The sequence below is a fragment of the Anolis carolinensis genome, chromosome 2 (assembly GCF_035594765.1).
Source record: "Anolis carolinensis isolate JA03-04 chromosome 2, rAnoCar3.1.pri, whole genome shotgun sequence".
Classification (NCBI taxonomy): Eukaryota; Metazoa; Chordata; class Lepidosauria; order Squamata; family Dactyloidae; genus Anolis; species Anolis carolinensis.
Window position 1 is genome coordinate 19,237,577 of NC_085842.1, and position 21,166 is coordinate 19,258,742.

The 21,166-nt window shown below is 41.7% G+C and overlaps 2 protein-coding genes across 2 annotated transcripts in view; one reads left to right on the forward strand and one right to left on the reverse strand.

Moving 5' to 3' along the window:
* Nucleotides 1–20,826, forward strand: part of LOC100552945 (zinc finger protein 271-like) — a 42,350-nt gene extending 21,524 nt beyond the window's left edge. The window contains exon 7 of the mRNA XM_062973525.1: nucleotides 15,803–20,826. Within this exon, the coding sequence (XP_062829595.1) occupies nucleotides 15,803–16,567 (765 nt within the window). The 3' untranslated portion in view covers nucleotides 16,568–20,826. The remainder of the gene's footprint in view (nucleotides 1–15,802) is intronic.
* LOC100553141 (zinc finger protein 493) overlaps nucleotides 3,391–21,166 on the reverse strand; it is a 33,621-nt gene continuing 15,845 nt past the window's right edge. The window contains exon 7 of the mRNA XM_062973526.1: nucleotides 3,391–7,330. Coding sequence (XP_062829596.1) covers nucleotides 6,257–7,330 — 1,074 coding nt within the window. The 3' untranslated portion in view covers nucleotides 3,391–6,256. The remainder of the gene's footprint in view (nucleotides 7,331–21,166) is intronic.

The following is a 21,166-nucleotide window of genomic DNA, read 5'->3' on the forward strand; positions in this document are numbered from 1 at the left end:
CATGAAAGCCTTCAACAACACATTATTTTATTTTTCTTTATAACCTTTGTGTGTGTGTGTGTGTGTGTTTGTATATATATATGTGTGTGTGTGTATACACATACACACACACACACACACACACATGAATATATACATATATAATATAATTTACAATAATATATAATATAATAATATATTGTATATGCACATATTAATAATATTATTTTATAATACAATATAATACTATTAATACAATATAATAATATTAATTATAAATTATATATTACATGTAATATTATTAATAATATTACAATATATAGATATAGTACAATATGGTAATTTATTGCCAGTATTGTGCTATGCTAATAATATGATATTGTATGTAAATTTAATTTGTAAGCCGCTCTAAGTCACCTTCAGGGTGAGAAGGGCGGGATATAAATGTATTAAATAAATAAATAAATAAATAAACCTAGTTTTTCACTTCAAAAAAGAGACTCAAAGCGGCTTATGGTATAATCAATACAATTTAAAACTTCCTTAAGGTACAAACATGAAATTTAATATTAATGGTATTCAAAATAAACAGTTAAAACCCTTAACGCCTAGCCATATCTAAAACCACAGCACCCCCTGATGGTTCCTTCTGTTCTTATTACTTTTCTCTTGCTCTTCACTAAGAGCAAAACCATGCTACATTGTAGCTCCATATGTAACAAAATAATAGAATCATAGAGGTAGAAGAGACCTCATGGGCCATCCCATCCAAGCCCATTCGGCCAAGAAGCAGGAAAATCTCATTCAAAGCACCCCCAGCAGATGGCCATCCAGCCTCTGTTTAAAAGCCTCCAAAGAAGGAGCCTCCACCACACTCCGGGGCAGAGAGTTCCACTGCTAAACAGCTCACAATGGGGAAGTTCTTCCTGATGTTCAGGTGGAATCTCCTTTCCTGTAGTTTGAAGCCATTGTTCCACGTCCTTGTCTCCAGGGCATCAGAAAACAAGTTTGCTCCCTCCTCCCTATGACTTCCCCTCACATATTTATACATGGCCCTGATCATGTCTCCTCTCAGCCTTCTCTTCTGCAGGCTAAACATCCCCAGCTCTTTAAGCCGCTCCTCATAGAGTTTGTTCTCCAGACCATTAATCATTTTAGTCGCCCTCCTCTGGACACATTCCAACATATCAAACTTATTTATTTATTTATTTATTTATTTATTTGCAGCATTTATATTCCACCCTTCTCACCCCGAAGGGGACTCAGGGCAGATCACATTACACATATAGGCAAACATTCAATGCCTTGACATAGAACAAAGACAAGACAAGTGCAGGCTCCGAGCTGGCCTCGAACTCATGACCTCTTGGTCAGAGTGATTGGTCTCAGCTGGCTGCTCACCAGCTTGCGCCACAGCCCAGGCCTTGACAATTTTATGCTCATAAAAATTTTATACAGTACAATCTAAATTCCTTCAGTAAATAAAAATGACTCCATCTGCAATGAGTGTCACATATTTTTCAATGTTTCTGGAAAACGCTCCAGTTTCCCTCCCAGAAAAGCAAAGGGAGAATGTTAATTTTCCACAGCGTAACGTTTTCCACACATTTTAACTCTCTGCATATAAGAACATTTCACTAAAGGTGTTGTTCAAGGACCAACAAATCTGAATCCGCTTTAGCCATGGATCCTTCCACGAGAAGGGAGGTGAACTGAGAGTGCATTTACGCTGTAGATCAATGGTTCCCAATCTTTTTTTGACCAGGGATCAGTTGACCAGGGACTTGACCAGGGACCACTTGAATAGGGATCACTTTCCAACATTAGTATCAAAGGGGTTACGAATCAGTTTTTGGTCAACTTTAGATTCAGTTTGGTTATTTGGGATGCTGATTCAGAAAATTGCATTGGATAGACCACATCAACTCTAGTTTCTGATACAGAACATATGCCATCCAGTAGCCACACATTAGAATCACAGAATCATAAGCATTGGAAGTGGCACCAAAGGCCATCCACTCCAACCCCCTGCCATGCAGAAACACACACAGAGCACTCCCAACAGATGGCCATCCATACACTAAATTAACCTAAATCATGTTAAGATTTGTTTCAACTTTATATTTTTCCAAACATAAAGACCCAGTTGCAAGTTGGCAGACCCCACTGATGGTGGTTTCTCTTTTATAGAGATTTCCAATAGTTTCAAAAGTTGCCCATTTGAAACGAAAACGTCTCTCTCCCATCACATGTCCCAGTATTTCATTCACGGTGGTTTGCTAAATGACACTGGTCAGAAATGCACTTCCCAAACTCAGAGCATGGATAAGATTGATATAGACCATCAAACGTAAGTGGTGACTGAAACATTTGGAAACAATAGACATTGACAAAATTACTATCTGCCAACTACAAAAGGCCACCCTACTGGGATCTGCGTGCATCATCCGAAAATACATCACACAGTCCTAGACACTTGGGAAATGTCTGACTAGTGATTTTGTGAAACGAAATCCAGCATATCTATCATGTTTGCTGTGTCATACAATAATAATAATAATAATAATATTGAAGGAAAAGCTGATAAGGAGAAGACCTGGCTCTGGCTCACGAATGGGACCCTGAAGAAGGAGACAGAAGGCCTGATCCTTGCAGCCCAGGAGCAAGCCATCAGGACAAATGCAATCGAGGCCAAGATCAAAAAATCAGCTGTTGATCCAAAATGCAGACTCTGCAAGGAAACCGATGAAACCATTGATCATATCCTCAGCTGCTGCAAGAAAATCGCACAGACAGACTACCAACAGAGGCACAACTGTGTGGCCCAAAGGATTCATTGGAACTTATGCCCCAAGTACCACCTCCCTGCAGTAAAGAACTGGGGGATCAGAAACCTGCAAAAGTATTGGAAAATGAGCACGCAAAGATACTGTGGGACTTCCGAATCCAGACTGACAAAGTTCTGGAACACAACACACCAGACATCACAGTTGTGGAAAAGGAAAAGGTTTGGATCATTGATGTCGCCATCCCAGGTGACAGTCGGATTGATGAAAAACAACAGGAAAAACTCAGCCACTATCAGGACCTCAAGATTGAACTTCAAAGACTCTGGCAGAAACCAGTGCAGGTGGTCCCGGTGGTGATTGGAACATTGGGTGCCATCCCAAAAGATCTCAGCCGCATTTGGAAACAATAGACATTGACAAAATTACGATCTGCCAACTGCAAAAAGCCACCTGACTGGGATCTGCGCGCATCATCCAAAAATGCATCACACAGTCCTAGACACTTGGGAAGTGTTTGACTTGTGATTTTGTGATACAAAATCCAGCATATTTATCTTGTTTGCTGTGTCATACTATGTCTTTGTGTCAATAATAATAATAATAATAATAATAATAATAATAATAATAATAATAATAACAACTTTATTTTTATATCCCGCTTCCATCTCCCTGAAGGGACTCAGGGCGGCTTACATGGGGACAAGCCCAAGCCAACAAAAATTAAAACCAAAACTTAGATTAAAACATATCTCAATAGAATCAACAACATTACAACAATAACATAAAAACAGCATCATCAACAGCCAATAGTCTGAGCAGTAATGGGTACTTTTTTCACACTGTGCAAGATTACACTCCGATGTCTCTTACAATGTGACTTGGGAGCAAAATATTTCCAGAACCTCTGCCACTGGAGTCATTATTGTGAGGATTTGTAAAATAGATGCCATGATGTGAGTTGACTGGAAAAGGCATGTGTCGACAGCTGATTGGCTGAGCCAGTTAGGAGCCAGAATTCCGATTGGCTGCTGTCTCTATCTTGGTCCTGAGACAAACGGTTTTAATTGTAATTTTCATCTCAGAGAGGGAGGAGAGCAGCTGACTGAAAATGGTCAGGAAGGAAATGGCTGCCATACTCTCTGAAGCCTGATTATTTATAAGGCAAACGAGGCATATTTGAAGACTGTTTAAAGGGACTGTTTATTGGGTTGTTGTATGTTTTCCGGGCTGTATGGCCATGTTCCAGAAGTATTCTCTCCTGACATTTTGCCCACATCCGCTGAGGATGCCTGTCATAGATGTGGGCAAAACGTCAGGAGAGAATACTTCTTGAACATGGCCATACACTCCGGAAAACATACAACAACCCTGTGTTTCCAGCCATGAAAGCCTTCGACAACAGTTTATTCTTTATGTTCACTGTGTGAATTCAGAAAGACTGCTATATATATTGTTGCCCTGTTTTATCTTTTTTTAAAAATTAATTTTATTTAGATTTTCCTAAAATTACAATGAAAGTGGGAGAACATTAGAAGTTTATAGGAAAGTAGGAAATATAAAAAAAGGGAAGAAAGAAAAAAGGGGGAAAATCAAAACAAAAAAGGGATTTTTTTTTAAAAAAAATTGTCTTTATTTTACTTCCATCCTCATCTATACCATTTTGTAGCAGGAGAAGGGAACAAAAGAAAAAAACTCCTATTTTGATTATCTTCTGTTTGAATGTTCGCTTCTCTATATTAAGATTTCCCATCATCGTTTAGTCAGATTTGGTTGTCTTTATATTGTTATCATTTTCTTCTCCTTCCTAATATAGTCTAATAAGGGTTTCCAGTCTGTACTTTTCTTTGGTACGCCTTGATGTACTGAGGATGCCTGCCATAGAAGTGGGCAAAACGTCAGGAGAGAATACTTCTGAAACATGGCTGTACAGCCTGGAAAACATACAGCAACCCTGTGATGCCGGCCATGAACGCCTTCGACAACAGACTGTTTATTCTTTATGTTCTCTGTGTGAATTCAGAAAGACTGCTATATATATTGTTGCCCTGTTTGATCTTTTGAACTGAAGTAAAGATACCGTTACTTGTTACACAAGCCTGAGTGACACGTTATTATACTGCAGGGTTTATCTTGTTTCAGAAACGGTGGTAAAGCTTCTACCATGTTTCCCTGAAAATAAGACAGTGTCTTATATTAATTTTTGCTCCCAAAGATGCACTAGGTCTTATTTTCAGGGGATGTCTTATTTTTCCATGAAGAAGAATTCACATTTATTGTTGAACAAAAAAATGAACATTTATTATATACTGTACAGTAGTTGTCATCACAAACCAGCATAACCAGTCAAACTGTGAATCCTATCAAGAATTTCTTGTTACTACCATTATGTCCATGTACGACACTCTATGGTACGTACATTTACCCATCCTGCATGCTCTGGTGTTCTGTTCATTGGGCATGCTTCCAAACAAAACCTTTGCTAGGTCTTACTTTCGATCATCAAGTTTGCAGACGACACAAAACTGGGAGGGATAGCTAACACTCCAGAAGACAGGAGCAGAATTCAAAACGATCTTGACAGACTAGAGAGATGGGGCGAAACTAACAAAATGAAGTTCAACAGGGACAAATGCAAGATACTTCACTTCGGCAGAAAAAATGGAAATCAAAGATACAGAATGGGGGACGCCTGGCTTGACAGCAGTGTGTGCGAAAAAGACCTTGGAGTCCTTGTGGACAACAAGTTAAACATGAGCCAACAATGTGATGCGGCTGCTAAAAAAGCCAATGGGATTTTGGCCTGCATCAATAGGGGAATAGCGTCTAGATCCAGCGAAGTCATGCTCCCCTCTATTCTGCCGTGGTCAGACCACACCTGGAATACTGTGTCCAATTTTGGGCACCACAGTTGAAGGGAGATGTTGACAAGCTGGAAAGCGTCCAGAGGAGGGCGACTAAAATGATTAAGGGTCTGGAGAACAAGCCCTATGAGGAGCGGCTTAAAGAGCTGGGCATGTTTAGCCTGCAGAAGAGAAGGCTGAGAGGAGACATGATAGCCATGTACAAATACGTGAAGGGAAGTCATAGGGAGGAGGGAGCAAGCTTGTTTTCTGCTGCCCTGCAGACTAGGACACGGAACAATGGCTTCAAACTACAGGAAAGGAGATTCCACCTGAACATCAGGAAGAACTTCCTCACTGTGAGGGCTGTTCGACAGTGGAACTCTCTCCCCGGGGCCGTGGTGGAGGCTCCTTCTTTGGAGGCTTTAAAGCAGAGGCTGGATGGCCATCTGTTGGGGGTGCTTTGAATGCGATTTCCTGCTTCTTAGCAGGGGGTTGGACTGGATGGCCCATGTGGTCTCTTCCAACTCTACTATTCTATGATTCTATGATTCTATGATTCTATGAGGCCTTATATTTAGCAATTCAGCAAAACCTCTACTAGGTCTTATTTTCTGGGGCTGTCTTATTTTAGGGGAAACAGGGTATTTATTTATTTCTACAACCCACAACAATTTCCCTATGTATTCTCTCATGCCTCGAAAGGTGTGATTTGTGAGCAAAACTGTCCCCACACGCCAGGCACTTGAATACTTCTTCTCCGGTGTGGCGCCCTTGATGATTCACAAGTTGTGAGCTACAAGTGAAACATTTCCCACACTCCCGGCATTTGTAAGGCTTCTCTCCTGTGTGGACTGTCTGGTGATTTCGAAGATGTGAATTCTGAGAAAAACCTTTGCCGCACTCTTGGCACTTGTACGGTTTCTCTCCGGAGTGGACTCGCTGGTGGACGAGAAGGGCTGAGTTTTGAGTGAACCCTTTCCCGCACTGCCGACACTTGTACGGCTTCTCTCCCGTGTGGAACCTTTGATGCGTCACGAGCTCCGAGCTGTGAGCAAAACGTTTCCCACATTCCTGGCATTCGTACGGTTTCTCTCCGGTGTGGATCGTTTTGTGGCTGGCAAGGTGTGAATTCTGAGCAAAGCATTTCCCACACACGTGACACGTGTATGGTTTTTCTCCTGTGTGGGTTCTCTGGTGCACCACGAGGGCCGAATTTTGAGCGAAACCTTTCCCGCACTCCTGGCATTTGTACGGTTTCTCTCCCGTGTGGACTCTTTGATGTGTTGCGAGATCGGATGTCTGAGGAAAACTCTTTCCGCACTCAGGGCATTTGTATGGTTTCTCTCCTGTGTGGACTCTCCGGTGTGCCGAAAGATCCGACGCATGAGCGAAATATTTGCCGCATTCCCGACACCGGTATGGTTTCTCTCCGGTGTGGATTCTCCGATGCACCGTCAGGTGTGACCGCTGAGCAAAGCGTCTTTCGCATTGGGGGCATTGGTACGGCTTCTCTCCTGTGTGGACTCTCTGGTGGATCCTAAGAGTTGAGTTCTGAGCAAAGCCTTTCCCGCACTCCTGGCACTTGTAGGGTTTCTCTCCGGTGTGGATTCTCTGGTGACTCGCCCTCTGCGAATTGGACGCAAAACACTTCCCGCACGTCTGGCATTCGTACGGCTTCTCTCCCGTGTGGCTTCTCCGGTGCTTTGCAAGATCCGATTTCTGAGCAAAAGATCTGCTGCACAACCGACATGGATGGTGGAGATTCTCTCTTGAGTGAGTTGCACGATCGCTCGCAATGCATGGATCCAGAACCAAATCATCCCAACGTTCCTGTGTTCCTTGGCGTGATATCGCTCCTGTGTTTTCTCCTTCTTTGTCCATCGCGACATGAAACTCATAAGTAACACTTTCCACAGGTGGTTCACATGCAAAGGAATCCTTTCCGTAGTTGTGAAGCAATTTTGAGACTGTGAAGCCTTCCCCACACATGGCGCATTGATAAGGCTGCTCCTTGGCATCACTTGCTTCTGTGTCGATTCTCCGGTGAGTGGAATGATCCAATCTCTGCAAAAAACACCTCCAGCACATGGCACATGTGTTTGCTCCTCTCTGATTGTCTGTTGGGAAGAACAACAAACACAAACAAGTCTGGGAAATAAGTTACATTAAGGAGCAATGGAATGACTATCACTGAAAATAAAGAAACACTAGCTGGGTCTGAAAATTATTTCATGTCAGGAACTATTTGAACCATGGATTCATCTACACCAAGCATGGACAAACCTGGGCCCTCCAGGTGTTTTGGGGTTCAACTCCCACAATTCCTAACAGCCTACTGGGGTTTGAAGTCCAAAACACCTGGAGGGCCCACGCTTGCCCATGCCTGATCTACACTGTGGAATAAATGCGGTTTGACACAATTTTAACTGCAATGGCTCAGTCCTATAGAATCCTGGGAGTTCTAGTTTGGTGAGGCATCAGAAATATTTGGCAGAAAAGGCCAAACACAACAAAACAAAACAACATGCAAAAACACAACTCCCAGGATTCCATAGCATGGAGCCATGGCAGATCAAGTGGTGCCACACTGCATTCATTTTCCAATGCAGATGCATCCAGCGAGGTGCCAATCACAAACCCAGTTTGACAGCCACCATGAGAAGAACTCAATGGCACCAAGGCCACAGAAGTTAATTTCACAAGAGGCTCTTCTATGGAAATTTCCAGCACAAACCTGAAATCCAACTATTTGAGAAACAGCAAGTTGCTTCTGGTGTGAGAGAATTGGCTGTCTGCAAGGACATTACCCAGGGGACACTCGGATGTTTTACTGTGGGAAGCTTCTCTCATGTCCCTGCATGGGAAGCTGAAGCTCACAAACAGGAGCTCACCCCGCTCTTCGGATTCAAAACCCTGACCTTTTGCTCAGCAGTCCTGCCGGCACAAGGGTTTAACTAATTGCGCCACTGGGGGCTCCATAATTATTGGCAGAGCCAAGGAGTAAACCCGTTGAATCCAGATGGTCAACTTATACAGTAGTGGCTCACTTATCCAAGCTAAACGGGCCAGCAAAACCTTGGATAAGCGAATATCTTGGATAATAAGGAGGGATTAAGGAAAAGCCTATTAAACATCAAATTAGGTTATGATTTTACAAATTAATTAATTAATTAATTACAGTATTTATATTCTGCCCTTCTCACCCTGAAGGGGACTCAGGGCGGATCACATTACGTATATGAGGCAAACATTCAATGCCTTAACATAAAAAAAAGACAAAAGCAGGCTCCGAACTGGCCTCGAACTCATGACCTCTTGGTCAGAGTGATTTATTGCAGCTGGCTGCAGATGGCTGCTCACCAGCCTGCGCCACAGCCCGGGCCTATTGAGCGCGAAAACATCATGTTATACAACAAATTTGACAGAAAAAGTAGTTCAATACGCAGTAATGTTATGTTGTAATTACTGTATTTACGAATTTAGCACCAAAATATCACGATATATTGAAAACATTGACTACAAAAATGCCTTGGACAATCCAGAACCTTGGATAAGTGAGTCTTGGATAAGTGAGACTCTACTGTATATAAATTCCTTATGTAAATGATTTGCTGAATCTGTTCTAATTGTTGTGTCATAGCAATTATGTTGATGTTTTATTACGGTTCTGTTATATGTTATGTATTGGTAATTGAATGTTTTTTTTACATTTATTTATTAGCAACATTTATACGCCGCCCTTCTCACCCCGTAGAGGACTCAGGGCTGCTTAAAAGTTATATATACATACAATATATTATATTATAATATTGTATAGCACAATATCCTGTCAACCTAGCAGTTCGAAAACATGCAAATGTGAGTAGATTAATAGGTACTGCTCCATGCAGTTATGCCGGCCACATGACCTTGGAGGTGTCTATGGACAACACCGTCTCTTCGGCTTAGAAATGGAGATGAGCACCAATTCCCAAAGTCGGTCACGACTGGACTTTTATAGCACAATATAAGCATTATATATTACTATATTGTACTATACCACTATATTGCAATATTATTAGTAATATTACATGTAATATAAATATAAAATTATAATAGTGTATTATTATTATTATATTATATTACATTAGAATATTATTATCAATATTATATGTATATACAATATATTATATTATTAGTATAGCATAATATGAGTTTTTATCTATGTTGGAAACCATCCTGTGTCCCTTCTGGGAAAAAGAGCGGTATACAAATAAAGTTTTATTTTTTATTATATTATTAATTGAGAAGCCACTGTGATTTTAGGCTGCATCAATATGAGCACAATGTCTGAATCACAGACTCATGTTAAATCAATTCAGGACCTGACATGTTAATTGTTAAAGGTCACGTCATGAATCTCAGTAGGAAAAACACGGTATTTCCTTACCAAGAGAGGACACAATCTTGTAGCTTTCCGTCATAACCTCTTCATACAAAGATCTCTGTTCCAGATCCAGCAGATCCCATTCTTCTTGTGTGAAATATATAGCGATGTCATCAAAGGCCACCAGCTCCTGAAAGAGTAGAAATAGATACGTCCAGGAAGATAAAACAAACGTGGAAGGAAAAAAGATAAACAACATGGCACTATACAGTAGAGTCTCACTTATCCAAGCTAAATGGGCCGGCAGAACCTTGGATAAGCGAATATCTTGGATCATAAGGAGGGATTAAGGAAAAGCCTATTAAACATCAAATTAGGTTATGATTTTACAAATTAAGCACCAAAACATCATGTTATACAACAAATTTGACAGAAAAAGTAGTTCAATATGCAGTAATGTTTTGTTGTAATTACTGTATTTACAAATTTAGCACCAAAATATCACGATATATTGAAAACATTGACTACAAATTTATTTATTTATTTATTTTATTTTATTTACAGCATTTATATTCCGCTCTTCTCACCCCGAAGGGGACTCAGGGCGGATCACATTACACATATAGGCAAACATTCAATGCCTTTTAACATAGAACAAAGACAAACAAACATAGGCTCCGAGCGGGCCTCGAACTCATGACCTCCTCGTCAGAGTGATTCATTGCAGTGATCCATTGCAGCTGCTCTCCAGCCTGTGCCACAGCCTGAGCCCAAAAATGCCTTGGATAATCCAGAACCTTGGATAAGCGAGTCTTGGATAAGTGAGACTCTACTGTTTATAGTAAATACTTTTTTTTTTCGTGTCAGGAGCAACCGGGGTTGCTTCTGGAGTGAGAGAATTGGCCGTCTGCAAGGACGTTGCCCAGGGGACGCCCAGATGTTTGGATGTTTTGACCATCCTTGTGGGAGGCTTCTCTCATGTCCCCGCATGGAGCTGGAGCTGATAGAGGGAGCTCATCCACACTCTCCCCAGGTGGGATTCGAACCTGGCAGCTTTCAGGTCAGCAACCCAACCTTCAAGTCACTTAGTCCACTACGCCATCTGGGGGCTCCTAGTAAATATACTGACAATAATAATAATAATAATAATAATCTGAATGCTTTCACTTTACTGGATTTGTTCCTAGAATCCCAACAGTTGAAAGACCATCCACTCCAACCTGGAGGAGGACACCATCAAAGCTCCCCCAAGAGATGGCCATCCAGCCTCTGCTTAAAAACCATAATAATAATAATAATAATAATAATAATAATAATAATAATAATAATAATAATAATGTAAGGCTTCTAGCCTTCTTGGGGTTGCTGTGAGTTTCCCAGGCTGTCTGGCCATGTTCCAGAAGCATTCTCTCCTGACGTTTCACCCACATCTATGGCAGGCATCCTCAGGCGTTGTGAGGTCTGTTGGAAACTAGGCAAGTGGGGTTCATATATCAGTGGAATAATGTCCAGGGTGGGAGAAAGAACTCTTGTCTGTTGGAGGCAAGTATGAATGCTGCAATTAATCACCTTGATTAGTACTGAATAGCCTTCCAGCTTCAAAGCCTGGCTGCTCCCTGCCTGGGGGGGGGAATCCTTTGTTGGGAGGTGTTAGCTGGCCCTGATTATTTTCTGTCTGCAATTCTCCTGTTTCTTCTTCTCCCCAGCTCTATGCAAGCCAAGAAAGCAACCCTCACCTGGGCTCCTTGTGGTTTCCATCCTTCCATATTTCCATCAGAAATGTCTCTTTCATTCCTCTTTTCCCCATCAATCAGCCCACCATCTGACTTCCCATCAGGTGACTGAAGCCCTGCCAGGCTCCGGGCAAGGCAGCCTCTTCCTCCTTCCCCTTCCCACCCAATCCTCTTGGAGACACGTGTCTGCGTGCTCAGACGTGCGCCTCCCACTCCCCGCCTCCCCGCAATCCTTGCCTTGAGGAAAAGGAAGAAACCGGAGCGGCTTTTGCATTTTCCCCGGGTGAGCATTTATTGACACAGCTGGGAGGAAGTCAAGCGGGTGCGTCTGCACTGCGGAGTTAACGCGCTTTGAAACCGCGTTGGCTGCCATGGCTCGGTGCTGCCAGAATCTGGGAGTTGTAGATTTATTTATTTATTAGCAACATTTATATCCTGCCCTTCTCACCCCAAAGGGACTCAGGGCGGCTTGCAAGTTATATTTACATACAATATATTATATTATCAACATAGCACAATATAAGCATTCTATATTGCTCTGTTGTACTATAACAGTATATTGTAATATTATTAGTAATATGACATGTAATTGAAATATACAATTATAGTGTATTATTATTATATTGTAGTAGATCATAATATTATTATCAATATTATATGTATATACAATATATTATATTATTAGTATATCATAATATGAGTACAGTAGAGTCTCACTTATCCAACATAAACAGGTCAGCAGAACGTTGGATAAGTGAATACGTTGGATAATAAGGAGGAATTAAGGAAAAGCCTATTAAACATCAAATTAGGTTATGATTTTACAAATTAAGCACCAAAACATCATGTTATACAACAAATTTGACAGAAAAAGTAGTTCAATACGCAGTAATGCTGTGTAGTAATTACTGTATTTACAAATTTAGCACCAAAATATCACGATGTTTTGAAAACATTGACTACAAAAATGCGTTGGATAATCCAGAACGTTGGATAAGCAAGTGTTGGATAAGTGAGACTCTACTGTATATACAATATAATATTGTATAGCATAATATGAGTATTATATATTGATGAGGCACCAGCACTGCTTAACAGGGAAGACTAAAGACCTTGCAAACTCTCATGATTTTATGTAGTTTAGAACCATGGCATGCTTAACAGGGTATCAAACTACATTAATTCTCCAGTGTGGATGTAACCAACTCTTTTTCCATTTCTCCCATACAGGATTCCCACCAAGGCCTATGGTTTCCAAATTAGCCGCTTGGGGAGAAAAATGGAAATCGCATCGCAAGACAATGAAGGTAAGAAAATGATGTTAAAAGTGCATGTTGAAATAGCCTTGGCTGCCAAGTGGTGCCAAAGTGCATTGAGTCTCCAGTGTAGATGCACTCCTATGGCAGGTGTGTTATTTTTTCTCTCCATCTTAACCCTGTTTGTTGTCTCACTCCTTCTTTCTTGGCCAGAGTTTCCTGATGTGATCATCAAACTGGAACAAGAAGAGGAGGAGCCCTGCCATCTGCGTCTACACGGATCTGGGACCTTCCCTGGAACCAGCTCAGGTGAAGGATGCAAAAAGAAGTACTGTATTGTCAAAGGCTTTTATGGCTGGAATTACTGGGTTGCTGTGAGTTTTCCAGTCTGTATGGCCATGTTCTGGAAGCATTCTCTCCTGACGTTTGGCCCACATCTGTGGCAGGCATCCTCAGAGGTTGTGAGGTCTGTTAGAAACTAGGCAAGTGGAATTGTTGTATGTTTCCTGGGCTGTATGGCCATTTCCGGAAGCATTCTCTCCTGAGGTTTTGCCCACATCTGTGGCAGGCATCCTCAGAGGTTGTGAGGTCTGTTAGAAACTAGGCAAGTGGCCTTTATATATCTGTGGAAAGTCCAGGGTGGGAGGTAAGTGTGGAGCCATAACTCACCCATCCCCTAGCCAGCCGTTAGCCAGGGAAATATACTTTGCACATGCTCAGAAACAGCCCGTTATTGATCCCATTCTCTGACTTAAGCATTGGCATGACAGGTTGAAGGCAAGACCTGAAGCAAGTGGAATGATTCCATTACGGAGATCGATCAGGTTGGTTGCTCGAATGCTATGCTCCGGCAAGACTATGTAAATAGTGTATACACCCTCAATAAAAATAAGAGCCACTGGTTTCAGCCGACAGCCGGGAAGTGTGCGTTTATTTCTGTGCGACTGAGCACATAGCCAGATCGCCAGAGAAGAAGGTAAATTGAGACGGAAGGTGAATGTGTCTCAATTTAACAATTTCTTAACAACATTCACACTTGCCTCAAGCAGTCAAGAGTGCTTTCTCCCACCTTGGACATTATTCCACAGATATATAAACCCTACTTGCCCAGTTTCCAACAGACCTCACAACCTCTGGGGATGCTTGCCATAGATGTAGGTGAAACGTCAGGAGAGAATGCTTCTGGAACATGGCCAGACAGCCCGGTAAACTCACAGCAAACCAGTGATTCTGGCCATGAAAGGCTTCGACAACTGTTCAGTTTTTTTGTTTTCAAGCTCTGCCTTTAATAGTTTCATTTGTACTCCTCTTTAAACTCATTTATTCAAAGATAGTCTTCCCTGCCTTCTAGATATTTGGAACTATGTCTCCCATCAACTCAAACCACCAATGCTTACCAATCTAAAACAAATACGTTCAGTGTAATGAGTCACTCTCTGGTAGATGTTCCTCATGCTGGAAGACGTAGAGATTTCTAGAAAGGTGTTTTCTCAGAACAAGCAAATCACATTTTAATTCAGTTTTTCCACCTGCACCCCCAACCCTTGCAAATGTGGAAGGGTGACTACATTCAAAAGCTGGTTACACCCGTCAACCCCTTTCTCTTTCTGTCGATTCAGGATTTTCCGATGTCGTAATAAAAGAAGAGGATGAAGAAGAGTTGTGCGTCCTCGACCAGGAGGGATCTGAGGAAGGTGGACATCTTGCTGATGAGCAGTCAGGTGAGACAAGTTTGTAATCAGATCCTTCATATAGGGCTGGCATGGGCAAACTTGGGCCCTCCGGGTGTTTTGGACTTCAACTTCCACCATTCCTGCCAGCCTCAGGCCCTTTCCTATTATATTATATCTTATATATCACTTGTGATTCTAAGATGCACCCCACAAGTGCTATATAATAAGTATAATATAATATACATATGTATATATAATATATATTATATTATATATGTTATATAGCACTTGTGATTCTAAGATGCACCCCATTTTGTATGAGGAGAGTGTGTCTCAGGCCCCTTCTACACTGCCATATAATCCAGTTCAAAGCAGATAATTTGTATTTTATATGGCAGTGTAGAAGGGGCCAAAGTCTGGTCTAGCTGTGGTCTGGCTTCCAGGGTTTGGAGAACTAGAATATGGCAACTGACAATGCAATGGTGCATGTACACTATGGAATTAATGCAGTTTGACACCACTGTAACTGCCATGGTTCAATGCTATGGAATCCTGGAGATTGTAGTCTAACTCAGCCTTAAGCATTCTCTGCCAAGGATTGCCAAACTACAACTACAACAACGAATGAGAAAAAGTTGATGCGTGAAGTGGTGGAGAGAGGCAGAGAGAGAACACACTGAGATTAGGATGGGTCACATGAATTTTTAACCACGTATATTGGGCCAGCATAGAATAAAAAAGACCATCTCCTGGAGCCCAAAAGACCCATGAAAAGATACAGAGCATCACTCCTCCCTCAGTGTTTCAACATCACAGTATTTCATTTCAGTTCTGCTCCCTGAAGTTTCTTCACTCTAATCCGGGAATTCAATCTTGTCTACTTGTCCTTCCTCCCACCAGATTACGGGAACAATACATATATATGCACTGAATGTGGGAAGAGTTTGTCAGACTTACTGGACTTTAAAAGACACCAACAAATCCACGGAAAAGAGGAAGTCATGATCATGGAGGAGACCTACAAATGCGCTGTTTGTGGGGATCTTTTTGCCCAACGAATGGCACTGACTCTCCACAAAAGGACCCACTCAGGACAGGAAAAAGGGAACTGTGTCAATTCCAAGTTGTATCTCGAGAGCCCTCCAAAGCCCCAGCCACGAGAGAAACCCTACAAATGCCAGGAGTGTGGGAAAGGTTTTGCCCAGAAATCGGACTTTGTGAAGCACCAAAGGATCCACACGGGCGAAAAACCCTACAAGTGCCTTGTGTGCGAAAAATGTTTTGCTTGGAAGTCCGACCTGGTGACGCACCGAAGAGTCCACACCGGGGAGAGACCCTACAAGTGCCAGGAGTGTGAGAAATGCTTTGCTTGCAGCTCAAACCTCCTGACGCATCAAAGGGTCCACACCGGGGAGAAACCCTACAAATGCCAAGAATGTGGGAAGGTCTTTGCCGACCATTCCTATTTCGCAAAGCACCAGAGACTCCACACGGGAGAGAAGCTGTTCAAATGCCCCGAATGCGGGAAATGTTTTGCCGAAAAGCAAGACCTTGTCAAGCACCAGAGGATCCACACAGGAGAGAAGCCATACCAATGCCAGGAGTGCGGGAAGCATTTTGCCAGCAGCGCACAGGTGGTCAGCCACCAGCGGCGCCACACGGGAGAACGGCCCTTCAAATGCCAGGAGTGCGGGAAGGGCTTCGTCTGCAATTCACATCTCGTCAGGCACCAGAGGGTCCACACCGGAGAGAAACCATACGGGTGCCAGGAATGCGGGAAATATTTCACTCAAAAGCAAGACCTTGTAGGCCATCAGAGGATCCACACCGGAGAGAAACCATATAAATGCCCAGAGTGTGAAAAATGTTTTGCTCGCCATTCACACCTCGCAAAGCATCAAAGAGTCCACACGAGAGAAAAACCTTAGAAATGTCTGGAATGGGGAAAGGTTTTGCTTTCAAGATAGACCGAATGATACATCAGGGAGTTCATGCAGGACAGAATTTGTTTGCAAATGTCAGGTCTATGGAAGTGTAGTATTGGTGCAGTATTTCTCCGTGTGTACAGTAGAGTCACACTTATCCAACATAAACGGGCCGGCAGAACATTGGATAAGCAAAAATATTAGATAATAAGAAGGGATTAAGGAAAAGCCTATTAAACATCAAGTTACGTTACAGTAGAGTCTCACTTATAGAATCATAGATTCATAGAATAGTAGAGTTGGAAGAGACCTCATGGGCCATCCAGTCCAACCCCCTGCCAAGAAGCAGGAAATCGCATTCAAAGCACCCTTTAGGTTCGTTCGCTTAGCCAATTACAGATCCACCTAACCGTAGTTTTGTCTAGCCCACATTTTACTAGTTTGTTTGCCAGAAGGTTGTGGGGGACTTTGTCGAAGGCCTTACTGAAATCCAGGTATGCTACATCCACAGAGTTCCCTTATCCAACATAAACAGGCCAGCAGAATGTTGGATAAGTGAATATGTTGGATAATAAGGAGGGATTAAGGAAAAGCCTATTAAACATCAAATTAGGTTATGATTTTTCAAATTAAGCACCAAAACATCATGTTTGACAATAAATTTGACAGAAAACGTAGTTCAATACACAGTAATGCTGCATAGTAATTACTGCATTTATGAATTTAGTGCCAAAACATGACAATGTATTGAAAACATTGACTACAAAAACACTGACTACTAAAAGGCAGACTGCATTAGATAATCCAGAACATTGAATAAGCAAATGTTGGATAAGTGAGACTACTGTATGATTTTATAAACTAAGCACCAAAACATTGTGTTTTACAACAAATCGACAGAAAAAGCAGTTCAGTACACAATAACATTATGCAGTAATTACTGTGTTTACGAATTTAGCACCACAATATCACAATGTATTGAAAACATTGACGACAAAAGCATTCACTACTGACAAATGGACTACAAATAAAGATAGAATTGCATAAAATGAACTTACAGTAACAATATGGTCGTAAATTAAATCCGTAAAAAGTTCAGTCCTTGCTACCTAGAGAAACAGATGTGGATCCGATCGGGAGGCAGACTGCGTTGGATAATCCAGACTGTTGGATAAACGAATGTTGGATAAGTGAGACTCTACTGTAGTTATTGACATTACACAGAGAGGATATGTTGAATGACAGTTGTCTCTTTGTGATTTGGTGGTGCCAATTCGAGGCTTCTTTTGAACCGAGTATCATGATTCACATAAGTTTTGTCTCATTTATTTATCGTGACCAAAGCGAATTGAGAACACAGTTATAATGTATAGAAAAACCACAAACAAAATTTAAAACGTGGCATTATGCTAAATGTCCATTGACCAGAAGCTGTCCACTTGGAGTGCCTCTGGTGTTGCTGTGAGAAGGTCCTCCATGGTGCATGTGGCAGGGCTCAGGCTGCATTGCACTAAGTGGTCTGTGGTTTGCGCTTTTTCACACTCACATGTTATGGACTCCACTTTGTAGCCCCATTTTTAAAGGTTAGCTCCAGGTTCCGGGTTTTAACCTGCCACTTTTGGACTCTTGCTTGCTGAGGTCTTCCTGCAAGTATCTCTGTAGATCTTTGGAAGCTATTTCTTGATTTAAGACATTGGCATGCTGGCTGATATCCAAACAGAGGATGGGCCGAAGATGTCACTGCCTTGGTCCTTTCATTATAGGCTGCTACTTCCTGACGGCTGTCGGGTGGTGCAATACATCTGCTACTCTGCTGCTGAATACACATGCCCAGTATGGAAGACATCTCACCACGTTAAAGCAGTGGATGTGGCTCTTAATGAGACATGCCGCCTTATCACAGGATGTCTACGCCCTACACTGCTGGACAGATCATACAATCCCTTTATTTTATCCGTTTTGAAGTTATTTATTATGCTTTTGACACGAAATAAATAAAAGCAATGTTACTCACTATGAAAATGTTGCTGTGATTTTGAAAAATTTACTACCTGGGTTATTTCTAAATGATGTCATTGAGAAATCCCATTTCAAGTGCACACGGGCCTTTGGTAAACATTGGGACTTAGAATCATGGAATAATAGAGCTGGAAGAGACCACATGGGCCATCTAGTCCAACCCTCTGCCATGCAGGAAAAGCACAGTCAAAGCACCCCCAATAGATGGCCATTCAGCCTCTGTTTTAAAGCCTCCAAGGAAGGAGTTTCCACCAGACTCCCAAGGGAGAGAGTTCCACTGCTGAACAGCTCGTATGGTTAGGAAGTTCTTCCTAATGTTAGGTGGAATCTCCTCTCCTGTAATATGAACCCATTGCTCCATTGAGTCCTAGTTTCCAGGGCTGCAGAAAACAAGCCCGCTCTTTCCTCCTTATGACATCCTTTCACATATTTACATGTGGCTATCATGTCTCCTCTTCTGCAGGCTAAACACACCCAGCTCTTTAAGACGCTCCTCATAGGGATTCATGGTCTCCAGACCTTTCATCATTGTAGTTGCCTTCCTCTGGACACCCTCCAGCTTGTCAATACAGTAGAGTCTCACTTATCCAAGCTAAACGGGCCGGCAGAACCTTGGATAAGCAAATTATCTTGGATAATAAGGAGAGATTAAGGAAAAGCCTATTAAACATCAAATTACGTTATGATTTTACGAATTAAGCACCAAAACATCATGTTATACAACAATTTTGACAGAAAAAGTAGTTCAATATGCAGTAAAGTTATGTTGTAATTACTGTATTTACGAATTTAGCACCAAAATATCACAATATATTGAAAACATTGACTACAAAAATGCCTTGGATAATCCAGAACCTTGGATAAGAGAGACTCTACTGTATCTCTTAAATTGTGGTGCCCTGAATTGGACAAAGTATTCCAGGTTGTGAGAGAATATGAAATAAGAAACTCCATATGAGATGAGTTAACTGGAAAGGGAGTTGCTATGGCGACAGCTGGTTGGCTGAGGAAGCTAACGTTCTGATTGGTTGCTGCCTCTGGCTTGGCAGAAGCAAACCCAACGGTTTTTCCAACTGATTTCAGTTTCAGTTTTGTCTTCTCTTCTGGAGGGTGAGGGAAAGGTGCTGACAGGAATTTTTACTCAGGAATGTAATGGCTGTCGTGCCCTCCAAAATTTGACTATTTAAAGAAGAAATGATACATGTTTAAAAGGGGCTGTTACATATTGTTGCCTTGTGTATATGTTTGAACGCTTAAACTTGAATAAAGCTACTGTTACTGTTTTACTCAAGCCTAAAGTGACACAGCAGAGTTTATATTGATTTAAAGATGGTGATAAAGCTTCTATTTACATATTTATTTTATTTACACAAACCACAACACAGGTGAAGTCTGACCAAAGCAGAACAGAGAGGCACCATGACTTTCCTTGACCTAGATGCTATACTTCTTTTGATGCAGCCCAAAAGTAGTCTAGTGCTCATGTAATTTTGGCCAAATATAACAGTATCATGCCTACTGGGAGCACATAACTTCCCTGTTATGTCAGCTTCAGAGCACAATTCAAAGTGCTGGTTTTAGCCAATAAAGCCATAGACGGTTCTGGCCCAGCTTACCTATCCAAACATATATCCCTCTATGAACCATCTCGAAGGTTAAGATCTTTTGGGGCGGCCCTGCTCTCGGTCCCACATCCTTCGCAAGTGCAGCTGTTGGGGATGTGGTGGTCCCTCAACTGTGAAACTCCCTTCCTAGTGATATGAGATCAGCCTCCTCCCTCCTGGCATTTAGAGAACAAGTAAAATCCTGGCTTAAGAATCAGGCGTTCATAGACTAACTCTAATGCAATAGACAGCTGGGATTCAATGTGACTATAACTGGAATGGTTCATTAATGTCTTTCATTACGGACTATGTGGTTGTTTTAATTGCTGTTTTAAATCCTATTTTAATTGCATTTATATGTGATTGTTTTGCACTTAACAATGTAATGTTTAATGTATTTATAATGTTATGTTTGTTTCGATGTGGCATCGAATTGTGCCAAGTTGTAAGGCACTCTGAGTCCCCCCTTGGGGTGAGATAGGGTGAGATAGAAATACGATAAATAATAAATAATAATAATAATAATAATACTGAAAGTTTGCGGCCAGTGATATATGACAATTACATGCGATAAATTTACTTTATCTAAAAATACATATACAATACATAAAACTGTGTTAAATAATGCCATGTTTGTCTTTATTTCTCTTACTTTACATAGAAAAACCAAATGAGAAAACGTGTCCCGTCGTTCTCCAGATGGAAGACAAAAAGCGAAGGGTTTCCTATGAAGCCAGATTCAAACAGAAAGTGATTCTCTATGCAGAAGCGCATGGGAATAGGCAGGCTGCAAGGCAGTTCAACATACCAGAGAGCAACGTTCGCTTGTGGCGGCAACACAAATTAGCATTATTTTCGACTACTGTGGCGAGGAAGAAATTCACAGGCCCTCAGAAAGGAAGACACCCCGATGTAGACCAAGAAGTTCTGAAATTCATATGGGAAAGAAGGAATAATGGTCTACCCGTGACAAGTGATT